This window comes from Manis javanica, chromosome 9 (genome assembly GCF_040802235.1).
Source record: "Manis javanica isolate MJ-LG chromosome 9, MJ_LKY, whole genome shotgun sequence".
NCBI lineage: Eukaryota > Metazoa > Chordata > Mammalia > Pholidota > Manidae > Manis > Manis javanica.
Genome location: NC_133164.1, coordinates 63394545 through 63412757, shown reverse-complemented (window position 1 = coordinate 63412757; position 18213 = coordinate 63394545). Strand labels below are relative to the sequence as shown.

Sequence of the window (18213 nt, the reverse complement as noted above, 5' to 3'; positions counted from 1 at the left end):
TGCAGAGCTACATCCTATTGCATTACAGGCAAAACTAAGCTGCAAACTCAGGGCCCTCTCCTTTCCATCTTGTGGGTGTGTTTTGTTTTTGTTTGTTTGCATTTTGTAAGGTTATGTAACTGATAACCATGGATGCAAAGATAGCACAAAAACAGTAACAAACTTATGATCATAGATTCAAATCAGAAACTCGTAGTTTTATCCCTATCAGGTTCAGATAATTTAGCATTAGAAAATCTATTAATGCAATAAAGTACACTAACATTAAATGAATAATAACCTGTTAAGTAACCCAAATAGATATAATATAAAATGTGAAACTTTGGTTCAAAATGATACATGGATACCATTTTTTGTTGTTATGTTTTTTGTGAAGAACCTTGCTACAAAATGCATATTCAGCATGTTTTGCTAAATTGTTCTGGTGGCTTAAATGAAATGTTCCCTCCTTGATATGTTAAGTTCCTTATCTGGTATACCCACGTTTGTGAATGTGCTTCCCACATTTCTCCTTCTCTATTTTAACAGAACCCCAAATTTCACATACTGGAGGATCCCAAGGAAAAAAAAGAAAATCTTATACTCAATTCTGAGAGGCCAACTAGGGTCTTAACGAAGACCAGCCACTCACAAGGAAAGGATCAAGCTGTGGGTAAGCCCACAGGGTTACCAACAATTAAGTTGACTGAAAAACATCGAGGAACTAAGACCTTTTTCATGAAGTTCAGCGAAATGAATTGGCCATTGGCCATTCACCCTTTAAATAAAAGTTTCATCAGAGACAACAAATGGAAGAAAATTGATAAGACACAAGAGAAACGGAGGTCTTTCCTCCATGAGTTTTGCAAGAAATACAGTGGGGTGAGTCGTCCTCAGTCACATCTTTTTCATATGGTGTCCAGGATGTATGTAGAAGATAAACACAAAGTCTTATACTGTGAAGTGCCCAAGGCTGGCTGTTCCAACTGGAAAAGAATTCTGATGGTACTAAATGGACTGGCTCCCTCTGCATACAACATTTCTCATGATGCTGTTCACTATGGGAAGCATTTGAAAAAGCTAGATAGCTTTGACTTAAAAGGGATACATACTCGTTTGAATACCTACACCAAAGCTGTGTTTGTTCGTGACCCCATGGAAAGATTAGTGTCAGCATTTAGGGACAAATTTGAACACCCCAATAGTTATTACCATCCAGTATTCGGTAAAGCAATTATAAAGAAATATCGACCAAATGCCTGTGAAGAGGCATTAAATAACGGATCTGGAGTCAGATTCAAAGAGTTTGTCCACTACCTGCTGGATTCCCACCGTCCAGTAGGAATGGACATTCACTGGGAAAAGGTCAGCAAACTCTGCTATCCGTGTTTGATCAATTATGATTTTGTAGGCAAGTTTGAAACTTTGGAAGAAGATGCCAATTACTTTTTACAGCTTATTGGTGCTCCAAAAGAGCTGAAATTTCCAAACTTTAAGGATAGGCACTCTTCTGATGAGAGAACGAATGCTCAGGTCGTGAGACAATATTTAAAGGATCTGACAAGAACTGAGAGACAATTAATCTATGACTTTTATTACTTGGACTATTTGATGTTTAATTACACAACTCCAGTTTTGTAGCTTGTATTCATTTTCTAAAGCCCTATTATTTACTTCATGATGCTGGCTTCAAATCAGCTAACCCTAATTTCCTTCTAATTGTCTATATGAGAGAAATTTAACTAAGTGTAGTTGTCTTGATAGGATGAAGATTTTTACCAAATAGTATGACACCAATTGGCACAAAGTTCTAGGAAAATTACCTAACAGAGACATGTAAACAACTTGAGTTGCTCGAAAATGTTTGGGAAAGAGCTGCTTTTACATTACAGGTTATATTATAGAAGCAATAACCTCACCAGCAGCGACATTAGCTGCAACAGCTTCTTGCAATGGTAGGAAAAGGGATCTAAAATAGCATGAGTGGATGTCTACATCCTGGAATGTGTTGTCTAAAGTGCATGGATATATTTTTAGCAGTCTGTGGCATATTAATCAAACACTGGATAGTTTTCTTATACCCTGGAAATCTTTCTGTCAACTATAATGGTAAATCCATTTGAAATGATATGTTAGGCTTAGGCATTTTACGTTAGATTAGAAAGCACTGTGTGATTTACAACATGAGACCATAGCAGAATAAGCAGATGAAGCTGGCTATGTATGGCTTTTTATATCCAACAGGCTGATTAAAAATGCACAACATGCTAAGATCAAAGCAATGGAAGCAACCTTCCTCCTCCAGAAAAAACCATAAGGGAATTGATTGTTTTCTTTTGAGCCCTCTCTGCAGGTACAAAATGAACATAACCACTAAAGGACTTAGTTTCTGAAGGAGGCCCTTAAAAAGTTTAAGCCTCATCAGATATAAATGTGCACCTAATTCTGGTTTAATTGGGCAGGGGGGAAATTGTTTCAGGGTGGAATAATCATCAAAAACAAAAGTTGCCACTCTGAATATAGACCTCAAACAATAACAAAGTTTTATAAGAATTTTATTTGAATCAAAGCATCATGTGTTTAGCTTTATATGTGGATTGTACACCAAGAATAGCTTTTGTTTGCAGGCTAATTATTCAGCTTGGGAATGACTTTTTAAAAACGAAGATACCACTTCAAAGATAGGTTATGTTCTGGAAAATAAACATAACAAGAGCCCCTAGAAATGCTTTTAATAGGCTTATACATAAAGAAATTAGGGTATTTTCTTTTTAAGTTAAAATATTCTATACTAATCAAGTCGAATACCACTGCATTCAAATATTAAATCAAAATCTTTGGAAAATAGGACCATGTGTCACCCTTATAAGAAGTTACAATGCATTTTGGAAATTTTTTCCATGGGACTCTAAATCTAAAGACACATTTGGGTGGGAAATTTATTTTAATTGGTCAACTATTAACCTAACTTAAGCAAATCTCATGTCATTCAAACCCTGTTTAAATGCATTCCTTGAACATTTTCCTCTTCCCAAGCTACCATTTTTTCTCATTAGTAAATATTCAGTAATGTCTGTCAAAGAAGAGTGGGTATTAATATTAGAATATTAATAGACCAAGATGGTTACAGTTGTACTTATCTCATTTTGATTTTCCATTTTATGGCTGAGTGTTCATGAATTGCTTCACTCTGCATTGTGTCTCCCAGGGAGTAGGTAACTGCAACGGGCTGCCAGATCCTGAGAAGCCTTATGACCCAACCTTTCACCGCTTTTCCACTCCATTTACTCTTGCCTCTAGACTGTACGTGTAAGCTGTGCTCCCTGTCTTAGAGGACTTTTACTATAGAGAATCTAAACTATATAATTTAAATTTTGCTAGGGTGAATTCCTGGTAACTTAGAAACATTGAAATTATCTTTTTATGGAGAGAGAGAGAGAATAAAAAATATGCCAAGAAGCCTGACACATTATTCCTAAACTACACAAAACTGGTTTTAGATGGGACCTGCTATAAAGTAGAGAGGTAATTTTTTCAAAGTAATTCCTAAAGACATGTAAGAAACAAAAAAATCCTTTCTCTTTGTAACTTTGGAAAGAAAAAAAAATGGAAACAAGGATCTTATCTCTCTTATTAGCTTTTCTAAGGCACTTGAGAGAACCAGACATAGGTAAACATTCATGTATGTAAACAGTCATATAAATGAAGACTCCTATATGCATGCATTTACAGGACTGTTCAGCATTGGGGTGGGGAAGGAAGCAACAGGCAGTGTTCCCTGCCAAGGCGGTTCTGTGCCTGCCTGCATGTGCCCCCCTCCTCACCCTTTCCACCCACCTGTGTTCCCATCAGCGGTCTGTCCTTCAGTCATTCTTTCCCTGAAGACTCTGATGCCAGCTGACATCCTGTGTGTTTGGGAGTTCCAGAGGCCATGTGTTACAAAGGTTTTACAGAGGAAGGATACACTTTTTATGTACCTCCTCTTCCTCTCCAATGACCTCTTTTCCTATAGGGCCAAAGAAGCCAGTCACCATTCGGGATTCCCTGTCAGGCTAAGTACTCACACTGTTTTTCTCTCCTGGATTATGCTTTGCAGACCAGCTCACATTCCCCTTTGTCATCCTGCCTGGGTACATACCCCGGTGTGAGCATCCCTGCTCCTTTGGACAGTCACAGTTTCATGGGTGTAGATTCCTAAAGGCAAGTGACCAAATCTGGACTGACTCACCTTCCGGATGCCCCGTGCTCCCATGTCAACAGCAGCAGCTTGAGGTGTGGTTGTAAGTCCTCTAATTAAACCCTAAGGATCTTATTTATTTTTACAGGCAGCAGTAACAAGCTGGCATGCCCCTTCACTCTGTTATTCCTCTGTCTGGAGTTATTATTAGAGTAATAAGTTGGCAATTAAATCCAAATTCACAGTTATTTAACGTAGTGAACTACATATGGATATGCTTTACTGATGTGATTGTGCCCAGAAACTACCATAACATTCAATGGAAATGTATGCACAGGACACCTAACTTTCTGATTTTCTCATGTGTGTTTAGAAATATCCATCGTCAATGGAAATGTAGGGCAGCTCACTAAATCCTCTGACTTCGTGATCTATAAAATATTATCTAGCAATTCAAGAACTACTTAGACTCCATTTATAATTACAGAAAAAAACTTTTCCACTTTATTCATGAATTACTATTGTTCAAAAAGGTGCTAGATCTTAAAATATATAGTGTTTAGCTGAAGGGAATATATAAGCAGCTGCAGGGAATTGCGACTATACATTCCCCTTGCAAAGATCACTTGCAGAGTGAGTAGAACTTGGAATTTGTAGGCTGGGCTTACAGTAAACACTTCCTTACTATGAGTCTCCACCTGACCCACTGGGACGCCTTCTGCCTATAGGCCTTTGTGGAATTGGGTGAAGCAAAAAATGCCCCTGGCCCACATCCCCACCAGGCTCTGAGGAATAGTTGGCCAAAGGCCTTTAATAGTAGCTCGACCACCTGAGAACCTTAGACCAGGGCTGACACAGTGTAGTCCTGCCCTTACTGTCACAGCCTGTCCACCCCTAACTTAATCATTATAATATTCATGATCATAGTCATAATCAAACATTTATTCAATACTTAGTGCCTTATATGCATTATTTAATCTCTATAGTCAATCTAAATTAGGTGCTATTATAGCCCCCCCCCACCACCAATATATAATAAAGGAAACTAAAGCAGAGTGTAGTTGAGTAATGTACCAAAGAAATACAGAATTAAATAGGGGACCAAGATGAACCCAGGCCCCAAATACCGCTACCAGACTCTCTTCTTTAAGTATTATAGACTTAACTTTTTTTTTTTTGCTATCAGTGTGTATTTAGCTAGTTGGTTATCACATTTCAAATCAGCTTATCCCTTTATTCTTGCTGAGTTAAACTGACAGATTCAAAGGTTTTTTAAGACATTAGGATTTATTCCTCTCTGCCTTTTTTGAATTCCCAGTCCATCCTGGGACACAATGTTTTTAGAAAAGGAAAAAGCCCCTGGAACAAATCTAGCCTGCTGAAAGTGAAATGCAGCCCAAGGGGGAGGCAAGCCAGCCAGTCCTCTGCACATGGGCACTGGACGGCCTCTGAAGATCAGCCACAGTGCAAGCGCCGTCACCACTGAGACACCGAGCAGCTGTGTGTGGCTCCTTCCTGAGTTCTCATCCCCAGTCACAGTTTGATGGGTAGAGAACCCTAAACTGACTTGGGAAAACTGTACCCAAAAAATGAAGCAGGTTGACTTAAACCAATTGAGAAACACCATGAAAAAAATCAAGATAAGTAAGCGCCCAGCTAGGAGGGGACAGGCTTCCTGGGCCTGCACACGCTCTACCCGTGCGAAGCCACCTCTGAGGAGCTCACTGTTGCCTCACACCACCTAGTGCGCAGAATTGCCAAGCCACACACATCACAGTTCCTCCCAAGGTCGTATCCCTCAGGGACTCAGATCCATGTAAGCCATCATCTCTCCCGTCTCTAAGCCTCTGCTCAAGTCTCGGCTCTATTCGAAATACTCTCCTCTCTCCATATCTGGACATTCATCTCATGCTAACTCACCAAGGAATCTCTCAGCTTATTCCATTTTGAAATAAAATCATTTTGTGAGCATTCGGATCAGTGGAAAAAGGCAAAATGCTTTTCTCCTGATGGGAGGCTCATTAGATTCTTCCCTTACCGGTGACGTAGGCATTCCTTCCCCTCCTTTGTTTCCTTCATTAACTTATTTATCCATTTGCTGTATCCCTCTTTGTAGGAATATACAATTTCCATTTCATCAGAATACATCTAAGGTCATCCCAGAGGAAGGGAACTGTGTCCGTTTAATTCACTTTTCACATTTCTGGCAAAGCACTGCATGGAAAGAGTTACTTTAATAAATGTTTTTGATGATATAGTTTAAAGGTTCCGCTATAGCTTTTCTTAATGTTTAATATGTGTATTTCTACCTTATGACTTTCAGGCATTTATGGGGTCAGTGGATCTAAGGAGAAGGAGCTAGGGTAGGACCTTGAGGAAGTGACCCTAACCTAAAAGCAGAGCTGCAGACACAGCAATCTCTTACATTCCTAAAGTGACATATATGCTTATTAAGTTTTCATAAGACATGTTGAAAAAATACATGATTCTGGTTAATGTAGAGCCATTTACTGAGCACCTACTAGGCAACTGACACTGGAAAAAATACTTGGTATACATTCATTCAGTGACGTGGAGGATATGTCTAGTCCTTTCCTGAACAAATGAGTTAGGTATCATGCCACCCACCGTTTTATAAATGGGAATAGTGGAGTCATAGGGGTGTCAGGACTAGCCGCAGAGCCAGCTTCCTGCTAAGGTCTCTCTGGCTTCAAAGCTGAGACCATACACAGCAGCCCACGGGCCAGACTGGGTCAGAGATAACATTTGGTTTGGCCTATAGTGCATTTTATTTACTATTGGAACTAGTTGCTGATGTTTCAAAATCAGGTCTCTTGCATCACGGGCAGGAATTTCTGCACACATACCCCTGCATTGCACATGCCCACCTAAAAATAGTAGGGCAGAACCTAGATCAGCCCCCTAGAGAAGCCAGAGAGCTCTTGTTCATGCTCCCTGCCTAACCACCATCACCCATGTCCCTTCTCCCTCACCTGGCCGGGCCCTACGTGCCCCACCTTCCACCCCTGCTTTGGAGTGTGTGTTTTCTCATCCACCAAGCTCCCAAAGGAAAAGCACTCCCTGAACATTTTCTTGGACCATATTTGTGTGAGGCAGTCCATGAGGTTGTCACATTCTTACTTTCCTTATCCTCAGTCAGAATGCTGCTTGCCCCCTGGTCTTATGCCCAATGGGGTTACCAAACAATATTTCCTTGTTTGAGGAAATCTCTTTTGACCGACAAAAAAGATGTGAGAGAAATCCAGTACCTTTCTTTGGCAACCTTCTGTCTTGGCAACTGGGCCACTTTGGCAAACTTCGCCTTGGCCACAACATCCCTTCCCACCCTCCTCAGAGATGAGTCACGTTCCCAGGCCCTCGGAAGCTCAGTGTCTAGAGACAAACTTCTTCCCACTGAGGCACCCAGATGGCTATTCCATGATCTTCCTTCATAAGCTCCTGTTTTCAATGTGTCCCCACCCTTCCTGAACTCTGAAACTGCCTATTTCCCAGCTTTCTCTGAGGATCTCCCCGTCTGGCTCACAACTCCTCTCCACCACTTCTTGTGACTAACCTGGGGGACGTTAGCATTCCCAGGGGCTCATCACTATTCTTGTGCTCTAACGACCTCTTTCTTTCACTTCAACTTGGAGACGAGGAGAAAACAGAAACACAGCCCTGGTAAGAAATAGCCATTGTCCCTAAAGAGCAGAAAACTTCTGGCAAATGCTGGAGTACTTCATTTTATCTGTTTATTTCCTCAAAATATTTCCAAAGTTTAGAAAAATGTTCTTCAGAAATATTATGAACCAAAGTGGACTTAGAATGCTGCAGTAACTACCAACTTAAAATGACAGTATTATTAGAAGACTGTAATTGTCCTTAGGAAAAAAATAACCCCGATCTAGTTCATCCATTTCTCAAAAAATAGTGACTGGACCACCGGTATCAAAGTTATCCAATTTTGTGTTCAAACAGATTCCTGCACCCCACCCAAAATGTGCTGAAATTAGAACCTCTGTGAAACCCACTTGGGAATTTTTTAACCATCTCCTGGGATGAGTTTTTTACATAGCAAAGTTCGAGCACCACTCGTGTGTATGTGATTCTTTTTAAATCCTGGTTGATCATAGGTGATGACAAAGCCTGCTCTCTTCCTTCCGTGACTTTGTTGAAAAGCTAAAGACTCTCAGCTCAGAAATGGGTCAGAGGGTGTTGGCACCCCCGTCCTCCGTGGGATTCTGACCCAGGCTGAAGCAGAAACTTGCCCTAAGATCTGCCCGCCGCAATAACTAGAGCTGAAGTGATGAAGTGAGTTATGGGACCAGCCCTGTGCACTGCCCAGACTTTTTGAAAGCATGCAGGATGAAAATGGGGAAATGGAAATTCTCCCCTTTTGAAACACAAAAGACAAATGTGTACTGAAGGCAACTTTGGCGACGCAACTTCATACTGAACTGAAGACAGTACGAGTTTCTCCAGTAAAAAATAGAAAAGCCATTTTCAAACTGACCTAAGATTATTGAAAATGGGAAGTATTTGCTATTTGGGTTATTAGTTTGAAAGCAAGGGCCCCAGGAAATATTTTGCAATTTAATTTAAATGGTGAGAATGTACATTTTTCTTGGACTTCATTAAAGCATTTGTCTCTCCTTGCCTTTCTGTTAGGTTCAACCACATGACATCACCAGCATTTGACCACTTCCAGGATAAGAACACACCCCGTTCATGGGGTCCCCCTAATAACTGCTCTGCTGCCTACCCACTTCTCACCATGTGCCCCACCTAGACTATTAGAAACCACCTCTGAAAAGGAACCCTACTCCTCACCACACTTTCCATTTTTCCTCTTTTTTCCTATTTTCCTTATTAAATTTTTAATTGGGAAACATAAAATTTACCATCTTTACCCTTTTTAAGTGGCACTAAGTGCATCTACTTTGTTACGCAGCAGCCACCACCATCCATCTCCACCTTTGTCATCTGGCACGTCTGCAACTCCATGCACCTGCTCAGTGCTAACTACCTTTTCCCGCCCCTGCCCCTGGTCACCCCCATTCTACTTTGCAGGTACCTTATGTAGGTGGAATCACACAGTATTTTTCCTTTTGTGATGGCTTTATTTCACTTAGCATGACGTCTTAAAGGTTCATCCAAGGTGCAGCTATGTCAAAATTTCCTTTTTTCCTATAGCTGAGCAATATTCTTTGGTATGTATATTTCCTCCCCTTACTCCACTCTACACACTTTTAAAATAAATTTCCTACAGCACCATTCTGCTCTCAGCTTCTCATTGCCTGGCTTCAAGGTCCTCAACAATATGACCCTTACCCAGCACCACCTAATGACTGCATCAAACCCATTATTATGCAGCCAAATTGAACTTTTGCCTTCTTTGAAGACATCCTTGCTTTACCCCTATTTTGTTCCTACTCTTTGCACTGGCTGAAGTGGCCGTTTTCTCCTCTCTCTTTAACAATTTCCTCATGCGGCCCCTCCAACAGGAAGCACCCCCCGTACCTGACCCCCAACCCCTGTCCCTTCCTCTCCCTGTGACGGGCCCTCACTCAGCCTGCCTCGCCCACTCTGCCTGAGGAATCTATTCTCTCCCCGGTGCCTCAACTCTGCCCAAACAGTTCCCAAATCTCCTTGTCCAACCCACATGTCTGTTGTAGACTTTGACTAAGATTTCCAACCTCCTGCTGGTCTCTTCACCTGTGTGTCCAGCTGGCATTTCCGACTCAACAGGACTAAAACTGAACACATCACCTACCCCACACCTGCTTTCTCTTTATTTGATGGCATCAGCATCCATCTACTCTGTCTCCCAGTCAAGAATTCAACCTGTGCTGAGCCCACAGCCATAAGAATTCCTGACAAGCTGTAGCCATTTCTGGTGTGGAGTTTGCAAAACAGGTGTCATTCGTGTTTCTTTGTTTCCCAGGCATTTCTTGCCTGTTGTGGTTTTGCCATGTTCCTTCACCTGTGTGACCTGCCAAGCCTCGGAACAGCCCTCCCTACAAAACTTAATGAGGCTCAACATGACTAATCCTTTGTCCTCTGATAACAGACAAATCCACAGCTCTCCACCAATGCGAGGCAGCTGACGAAGCCTATACAATAGGCCTTTACTTCTGATTTTCCATTCACTCACTAGCAAACATAACTACTAAATGGTTACCATACTACTACATTATCTGGATTTATTTAATCTGGGTATTTCAGAGTCCCTCCCCATTCAGTCTCACACATGGGCCTTTCCTAGGTGCTCTGGCTAGGGCTGCTTTGGGAAGAACATTGGCCCAACCAGTCCTGCAGTCATGAGGGTCTCTCCATCAGGCAGCGGCCCCTCTGCCAGTCAGTGGAACCAGTACGTGAAGCAATTTTGGCAGCAGCTGGCACAGATTCTCAGAAGCCAACATTTGGAAACAAGAGACGTAATAATAATCCTTAGTGAGCATTGTCATCCCCATTACTGAGGTTTACCCAGGGTTCATGAGTGGTTAGCAGAAGCTCAAGTGGGAGGTGAGTCACTGGAATACACAGTGTCTGGACAGTGACAAGTATAAGGGCTGTGGGTGGCTGGCTTCTCCTAACAGCATTTGAAACTTTGGAGAAAGAACCTGAAAAGCCAGGTAGTCTGCTGACCGACTCAGGGGGTCCTCTCAGTGCAGAGAGCCTTGGCAGCTTTGACGGAGATGCTCAGCCCATAAGTGGTAAGGCGGGTTGTGCTGGACAGCCAGGCCCAGGAGCAAACCGTAATGCTGGCGGAGCTGAGTACACGGCCTCAGTGGTTCCTCTACGCCGAGGTCAGGGCCCTGATTGAAGAGAGTGGGACACTGAGACCTGTGATGGGGGTTCTTCAGATGGGAGAGAATCTTATACATCCAGGCTAACAGAAGCAGACCCGTTTCCCTGGCCAGAGGACAATCCCACCTTCCGTGAAGATCACATAGCAACATATCTGAGGCAGGTATACACTGATGCTTGTTTTCCTCACGATCTTGCATCAGCACCCCTCACTACCTCCAAGTTGATGACCAGGACCAGCACAGCCCAGCAGCGGAGGTCCTGGAATAAAATACTTTGCATGTCAAAAATCATTGTAGAGCCTCAACACTATATATCAGCAGAAATCAGGGGAACACATGTAAGAATGAAATCTGAGAGTATTGAATAGGTGGGGGCCAGGTGAGATGTGAAGCTGGATGAGGCACAGTTTATTGAGGTACTTACCCATGCTGTTCTGGCAGGAAGCTAATCTTAACAGCAGGTTGCGGTGGCCCCTAGAGTTGGATATGACGATGGCCTGCATAAAATGAAGCAGCGAGGACAGAACTTTTTGCCACAATATTGAGGAAGAGGTCAGAAGTCTCCAGATGTGCAGATGTTAAAATTAAGTTAATATATAAAACCCTGGGACCGACCACTGGGCCAGGATAACCAGAACAGGTCACAGAACCCTCCCTTTCCTACATGGAATCACATCCCTATTCAGGGGCTACTGTAACCTGAACCAAGTGATAGCCAACCAACTGGTATCTTTGCTGCAACAAATTAACACCGTCTCTGACATCCAGTTTGTGGATTTTGATCTGGTGAAAAAATTCTTCAATGGAAAAGATCAAACACGAATCACTTTTGCACAGAAGACAGTGTTCACTGTCTCACTCCAGGGCTCTGCTGAGTCTGCTGCCTTCTGCCCTCCTGTGGCCCACAGGGACCTGGACTGCCTTGGTGTTCTGCAGGTCATCACGTTGGCTGACTACACCATAAAACAAGAAACAGCCAGCTCCCCTGATGTCCTAGGAAGCCAAGTACATGTAACAGAGTGGGAGATGCACCCCATGAAAATTCAGGAGCCAGCCCCATAGGTGACAGTCTTAGAGGTACAGCATTGTGGGAGATGGGGCAATTCCGCTATGCTAAAGGACAGCGGTGCCTTGCAGCTATGAGAGAGGCCTGGTTCTTGGAAGGCATCTGGGTCTGGAGGCAGCAAGTACCCTGCTTGGGAACACCAATCTGATGCCTGTTGGGAGCCACTCAGAGGACTGCCAGCTCAGCCGGGGCTCAGAAGCTGGGGCCTCCCAGTCGGAGTGTAAGCTGCCCTGGCTCTGGGGCACGTGACCCAGCAGGTCTGAGGGTGTCCAATGTGCCTGTGTGGGAGGAAGTTGCCATGCAGAATGTCTGGCAAGTCCCAGTAGAGAGCTGCAACACATCTTGGGTCTGGAGCAAAGCCTTGCCTTCAGCAGTGTAAGACTATTCCCCACTTGAAAAACAGTTATTGGCACCTAATAGCAGCTAAGGACACCAAGTGCCTTTATAACTGGAACATCCTGTCAAGAATGTTCAGATTATTATGATGATAATGGAGAATTCTCAGATCTACAAAGTTATAAGGTCAGATGTGCACAGCTGCAGTCCATGATTATATAATAGAAATGTATTGAGAATCAGGTGTGGCAGTTCTAGAAGGTGTGAGTAAATCACGTAAGTAAGTGTAAATCACATAAAGAAGGTGATGAATAAGGGGCCCTATTCCATGTCACCTGCCTCTATTGCAAGGATACCTCTCTCCATCGGCTCACAGCTATGGTCTAAAGGGAGTTCCCTCTGGCCAATTGAAGAAGGAGGAAATAAGCTGAGCCCGGTTCACAAGTGGGTGAATGTGAAATGTGGTTTTAGACAAGAATGACAGTGGCCCCCTTATAGCCCCTCAGGGTGGTTCTAAAAGACAGTGGTTAAGGGAGTTCTCCATGGATGGAAAGCAAAGCTGCAGGAAAATGTGGCTGGCCATCCACTTTATACGGAAGCAGCAGCAGCCTGAGAGGTAGAGAAATGTAGGAGCCCCCAGGGAGGGACTGATGGCTTCGCTTTGTTCAAGGAAAGCCTGGAGAAAATGAGATCAAGAGAGAACAGAAAATGAGCTCCATGGTGAAGGCATGTGGGTGAAGCATGTGGGTGGGCCATGGGGGTGGGCACAGGCAGCAGGCACACCTCCATCCCAGGAGCATCCACCACAGGGACGCCCCCCGCCACCACAGGGATGCCCCCTGCCATCGCATGGACAGGATCCTGGCAGCCTGCCTTGGGGCCCTGCGCCTCAGGGCTGGTGCAGAGGGCCCGTGAGCCAAGTGACCGTGGCAGCAGGGATGCGGGCAGTGCACCGGTCCAAGAGTGTGACTCCCTGCTACCGAAACAGATCTAGCTACTTCAGCCTCTGAATGTCCTGTGCGTTTGCAGCGGAGCCCAGACATTTGCTTGGCATCAGTTGATTGCGTTGGACCTCCTCCCCTCTGGAGAGAGCAGCAATTTGTCCTACTGGAATTTATAGCCACTCCAAAGGTAGGTTTTTCTCTAGTGCCATGAGCAGCGTCACCATCCAGGACAGCCCAAAAGACTGATCTACCAACATGTGTCCCACCCAGTCAAGGGACTCATTTTATGGCAAATGAGTTGTGACAACGATGGAATCTGCTAGACTGACCATGTGTGGCTTTACTCAGAAGTGGGTGATAAAAGATGGGATGATCTATTAGACACCCAGCTAAGGCACCAGCTTGAAAACGACAACTTCCTGGGTGGTGGCCCTGACCTTCAGGATATGGCATGCACCCTGGATGACAGTCTGTGTCCCAACACCTGGACTTTGGGGCTTTGGGTGAAAGTGGGATCACTCCCTCCTCAACCCAGCTCCTACTGCTAATATGACACTGTCTCTTCCATCCCTGCTGCACAGCCAGCCTCCTGGTGACGGGCTGGCTGCACAGGACCACTGCCATCTTCTCACCAGTACTCCCGCTCATCCACTATTGAACTTCTTAAGCTGGATCTGACTTTATATTCCGTCCACACTGATCCCACGCCCTAGGATCCATTCCCACACACATTCCCAGTTGTCCAGGGTTATAAGTTGGGCAGATCTTCTCAGACAGGGATATAAGGGCTATATCTACTGGAAGAGTTGTGCCAGGAGAATTTAAGGATTCAGTATTCCCAGTGTCAAGGGAACATGCCCATATTTTTTCACCCCAATTTTTAGGATCCATCTCATCTACAGTCAGTGCCTTACTTACCATAAGCAATCCAGTGAAGCTGGGGATTCACTTTAGATTATAACCCAGCTACCTACAGGATTAGAATTTGAGTTTGATTTTCAGGAATCACAGCCCTGCAGCTACAAAATATAAGGGTTTGACTGGGGAGCAGCGGCACTCAAAGAGATTTTTAGGTCCCTTATGTAGATCTTGTGCTAGAAACGTAAAGCATTGAAGTCATGTCCTTTCCCCAAGTTCTCCAACATACTTAGAAGCAACCAAACAATCCTATTATACTCCTCATTTCCAGTAATATGGCAGCAAATACTTGATCACCTAAAGAAGGTATTGCCATAGAAGGTATTACAGATGAGTATAAGCTGTAATGACTGCCTATTACAGATTAAATAGGCATTGGATGTGTCTAATTAAATGTTTGCCACTGAATGTGGAGAACTACCAGTGTCTCTCTTATCACTGTAAATAGTGTCATTAATGCTTTTAAATCTAAATGGTTAAGAGATCCGATTTCAGATAGGGCAGAATCAACTCAGAGAACCCCTCCATAAGGTTCAGTTTTTATTCCTCTATACCAAATTTTGTACCAGCCAGAGTTCGATCAACAAACAGACCACTGGGATTGATATACAATACAATAAGGGATCTATTGTAGGAATTTGACCTTATACCATTGTGGGAACTGGTTAAACAGTCTATGTATAGCTGTTGCTTTTGTGTGTGGAATAGTCCTGAAGTGAGCAGAGTAGGCAGTCAGGGAGGAAAGGCAGATGTCAGCGGAGCACAGCAGGGACAAAGTGTAACTCTCACAGCCCCCAAATCTCCAACTTGGCTGATATGCTTCATCAGAGAGCAAACTCTACACTTGACCCAGGGACAGAGAAGATGACAGGCAAACCTAGACATCTAGTCTGTCCTATTACTTCTAACTCAGACTAAACTCAAGTCATCTTAGAATAGGTAACAAACAACCTATCTTTCATTTTTCGTAAGCTTATTTGAAAACCTTTCATATTCCCTGTAATGGCAAGCTGAAATTGAATTTATGATGCTCTTTCCAAAAATTAATCATCCATTTTTTTCTGACTAATTGGTGGCACAAACTCAAAGAAAATAAAGTTATTTGACTCTCTTTAGTGTAATTTATATTATTCTAGCTTTGTTTGTGCTGATTTATTTTTTATATTTTTCCCATTATATTTAATGTAATTTTAAAATATTTATTTAGTTCTTCCTTTGTACATGCAAACTCTGTAGGAAATGGGCATATGAATAAGATTATGTACCAAAAATCATATAATTCAGAAGAGAAAATGCAAATTTTAGAACACTCAAGACATGATAAATTTCATACAACAACATTAAAGAACATTTTATGATAATTTGAAGGAATGAGAAATTACATCTGTAAGTAGAGAAACTCGGGAATAATATATTAAGGAAATGGCATTCAAGCTGAATTAGAAAGCTTGAATTGGGTCCATACTAAAGAAGAGGAAAAAGAAGAGAAGATCTTTCAAGGCAGAGAACAAACAGTATAGGTGATAGTGTGTCTAAAAGAAAGCACAGGTTTCTGACCATGGGGGTGCTCCAGATGAGCTGGAGTGTGAGTGGGATTTAGAGGAGAAGAAAAGAAGGTTGCAGGACTAATTAGGGAGGTATCACTGGGCTTAGGAGTGGGCGCTTTATTCAGTGGGTGGTACAGAGGCAGTGGAGTTCTTGAATGGGAAAATGACAGATTCCAAGCCATGCTCCAGGATACGTCGGTGGCGCTTATATGTAGAGAAGAAACACAATGAATTAGAAAGAGCTCCAGACTGGGAGTTGAGGTACTTGCTTAAATCTAACTTGTGTCTAATTTGGGGCATTTTCCCCACTGAACTTCAGATTTCTTCTATGAAAAAATCAAAAAAGAGGATTTAGCTACCCCTAAATTTAAGCTCTAAAAAAAAAAGAAAGACCAATAGTAAGAGGCTTTGGAAAAAGGAAATCTTAAAATAGATGTCTGTGGTTTTCTTTATTGTAAAGAAATTAAAGATGTGATTAAAAGATAACATTCCTTTCTGATATTCTGTAATCACAGAGGATGTCTTTTACCAAAGAGCAGTCCAAAGGACTTAATCTCACACGAGCTCTATAAATATGTTGGCGATTAGTGTTGATCAAAACAATGCTTCCTTTTATCGATATATATTCTAAAACAAGTAGCAAGTACTTTCTGGAGTTAACAAAGAACCAAAATGATAGGTAGACAGGCACATCTCAGGAAGAGAAACTAAGACAGCTCCCCATTCTCCAGGGAAAAGCACAAAAGCCACTGCACAGTGCCTGCTGCCCCCTGTCCCCCAGAGCAGCACGGAAAGGCAGTGAGCAGGCAGCAGGCCTCCACGAGAGTGAGGAAGACCCAGCCTGTGCACCAGTAACCAGACACTATGACATGTTAACAACCATCTCAGAAGATGCCAGAACAGATATCAACAGCCAGAAATCACAGTAGAGCTGGAGAGAGCTCAGGTATTGTAATAGCCTTTTCACATAATTGTGGATATTCTTTAATACCATGCAAAAACTCAACAATGAATAGCTTCTTAAATATTAATACAATATGGAATCCGAAACCATATAAATAAACATTCTTACTGTGTTCCATTAGATTCATTCATTCACCTTGAACTCTGAGTGGATCTTTAACCCATGCATGATTTCAAAAATTATGCATTGATATTTGGAGAATATTAATTCACTGAGTTATACAGATTTTCCAAATGCTGACATATTTTATTACACAGTGTCAAAAATCCTATCTGTTACCATCATCACAATTCTCATCAGAAAAATCTTCAAATATCAGTAAGCTGTCAAGTTCACAGTAGTAAATACAGTTTCCCAAACTTATACTTTTTGGTTGAAAGCTCAAATGTTACTGCGACAAGTACTTTCTGTTGTTTTCCTCGAAATGACGGCTCACTTCATTCACTTTTGAAAAGACGTCCAACAAAAATGTGGGCCTGACTAATCGTAGTTTATCTATCAAAGTTTACCAGTTAGTTGTTCTTTCAAGTAAAAATAGTGTTTCATGAAAAAAAGTACTAATTCAACTCAAGTCAGAGACTTGCATAAATGATTTTCCTCAAAACCACTGCCATGTGTTAATATGAGTCAGAAGCTCTTTGTTTGTACTTCCCAGTTAACCACACAGAATATTAAAAAGATGTGAAATCAAAAGTCAAGTTTTAATGTAATTGGGTTTTTTGCTTTATCTCTTGGTGGTGGAATTTTGGATGGTTTCTATTACCTTTTCAGGCTAATCTGAATGTTGTTCATTTTTTATAATAATTTATCATTATTTCAATAATCAGAAAATATGTGGTAATGTCATAGAATCTGAAAAAATGTTCACATTTCTGAGCCTGGAGGAAAAATGCCCCTTCTTCTGCCCCTGCTTTACCCCCTCATCTTCCTCTCCAGCCCCTGAGCTCCACCACCAAGTGATTTCCTGTGCTCCACGGACCAAGGTTGCTCAGGGTTTTGAAAAATTCTGGCAAGACATGCATACTTAAGTGTAGAAACAGATTCCTATAGCAAAGGACATGTCAAAGCTCATACCCCATGTGTATTAGCCCCAAAATATCTCTACATAAGAAGGGTTCCATCAGCACTTTCAAAAGCTCGCTTGATAAGCTAATATTTGAAACAATAAAATTACAGCATTAAAAAAAAATGTTTCGCAGCTTCTCAGAGCTGTGCTGTTTAACACAGAGGCCAATCAGCCACATGTTGGTTGTTGAGAACTGAGAAATTGAATTTTCTATTTTATTTTAATTAGTTTAAAATTAAAAATTGTTACTGAATTCAGTTATTAGAAATTTTTAAGGATGTTTATAAATCTACTCTTACAACTGTTTCATGACATCTGAACATCAATCAAGTATCTCCAATGAAAACAACATCCAATGGAGATGGTAACTACATAATACTTACAAATTCAAACACTTAGTAAGA

The 18213-nt window shown here is 42.1% G+C and overlaps 1 protein-coding gene and 1 long non-coding RNA gene across 4 annotated transcripts in view; one reads left to right on the top strand and one right to left on the bottom strand.

Annotated features, from left to right (window-relative positions):
• CHST9 (carbohydrate sulfotransferase 9) overlaps nt 1-8813 on the top strand; it is a 261701-nt gene extending 252888 nt beyond the window's left edge. Inside the window, exon 5 of the mRNA XM_037025364.2 lies at nt 529-8813. Within this exon, the coding sequence (XP_036881259.1) occupies nt 529-1620 (1092 nt within the window). The 3' untranslated portion in view covers nt 1621-8813. The remainder of the gene's footprint in view (nt 1-528) is intronic.
• LOC108386215 (uncharacterized) overlaps nt 1-18213 on the bottom strand; it is a 271240-nt gene that overhangs the window by 78853 nt on the left and 174174 nt on the right. The gene's annotated exons all lie outside the window — the stretch shown is intronic.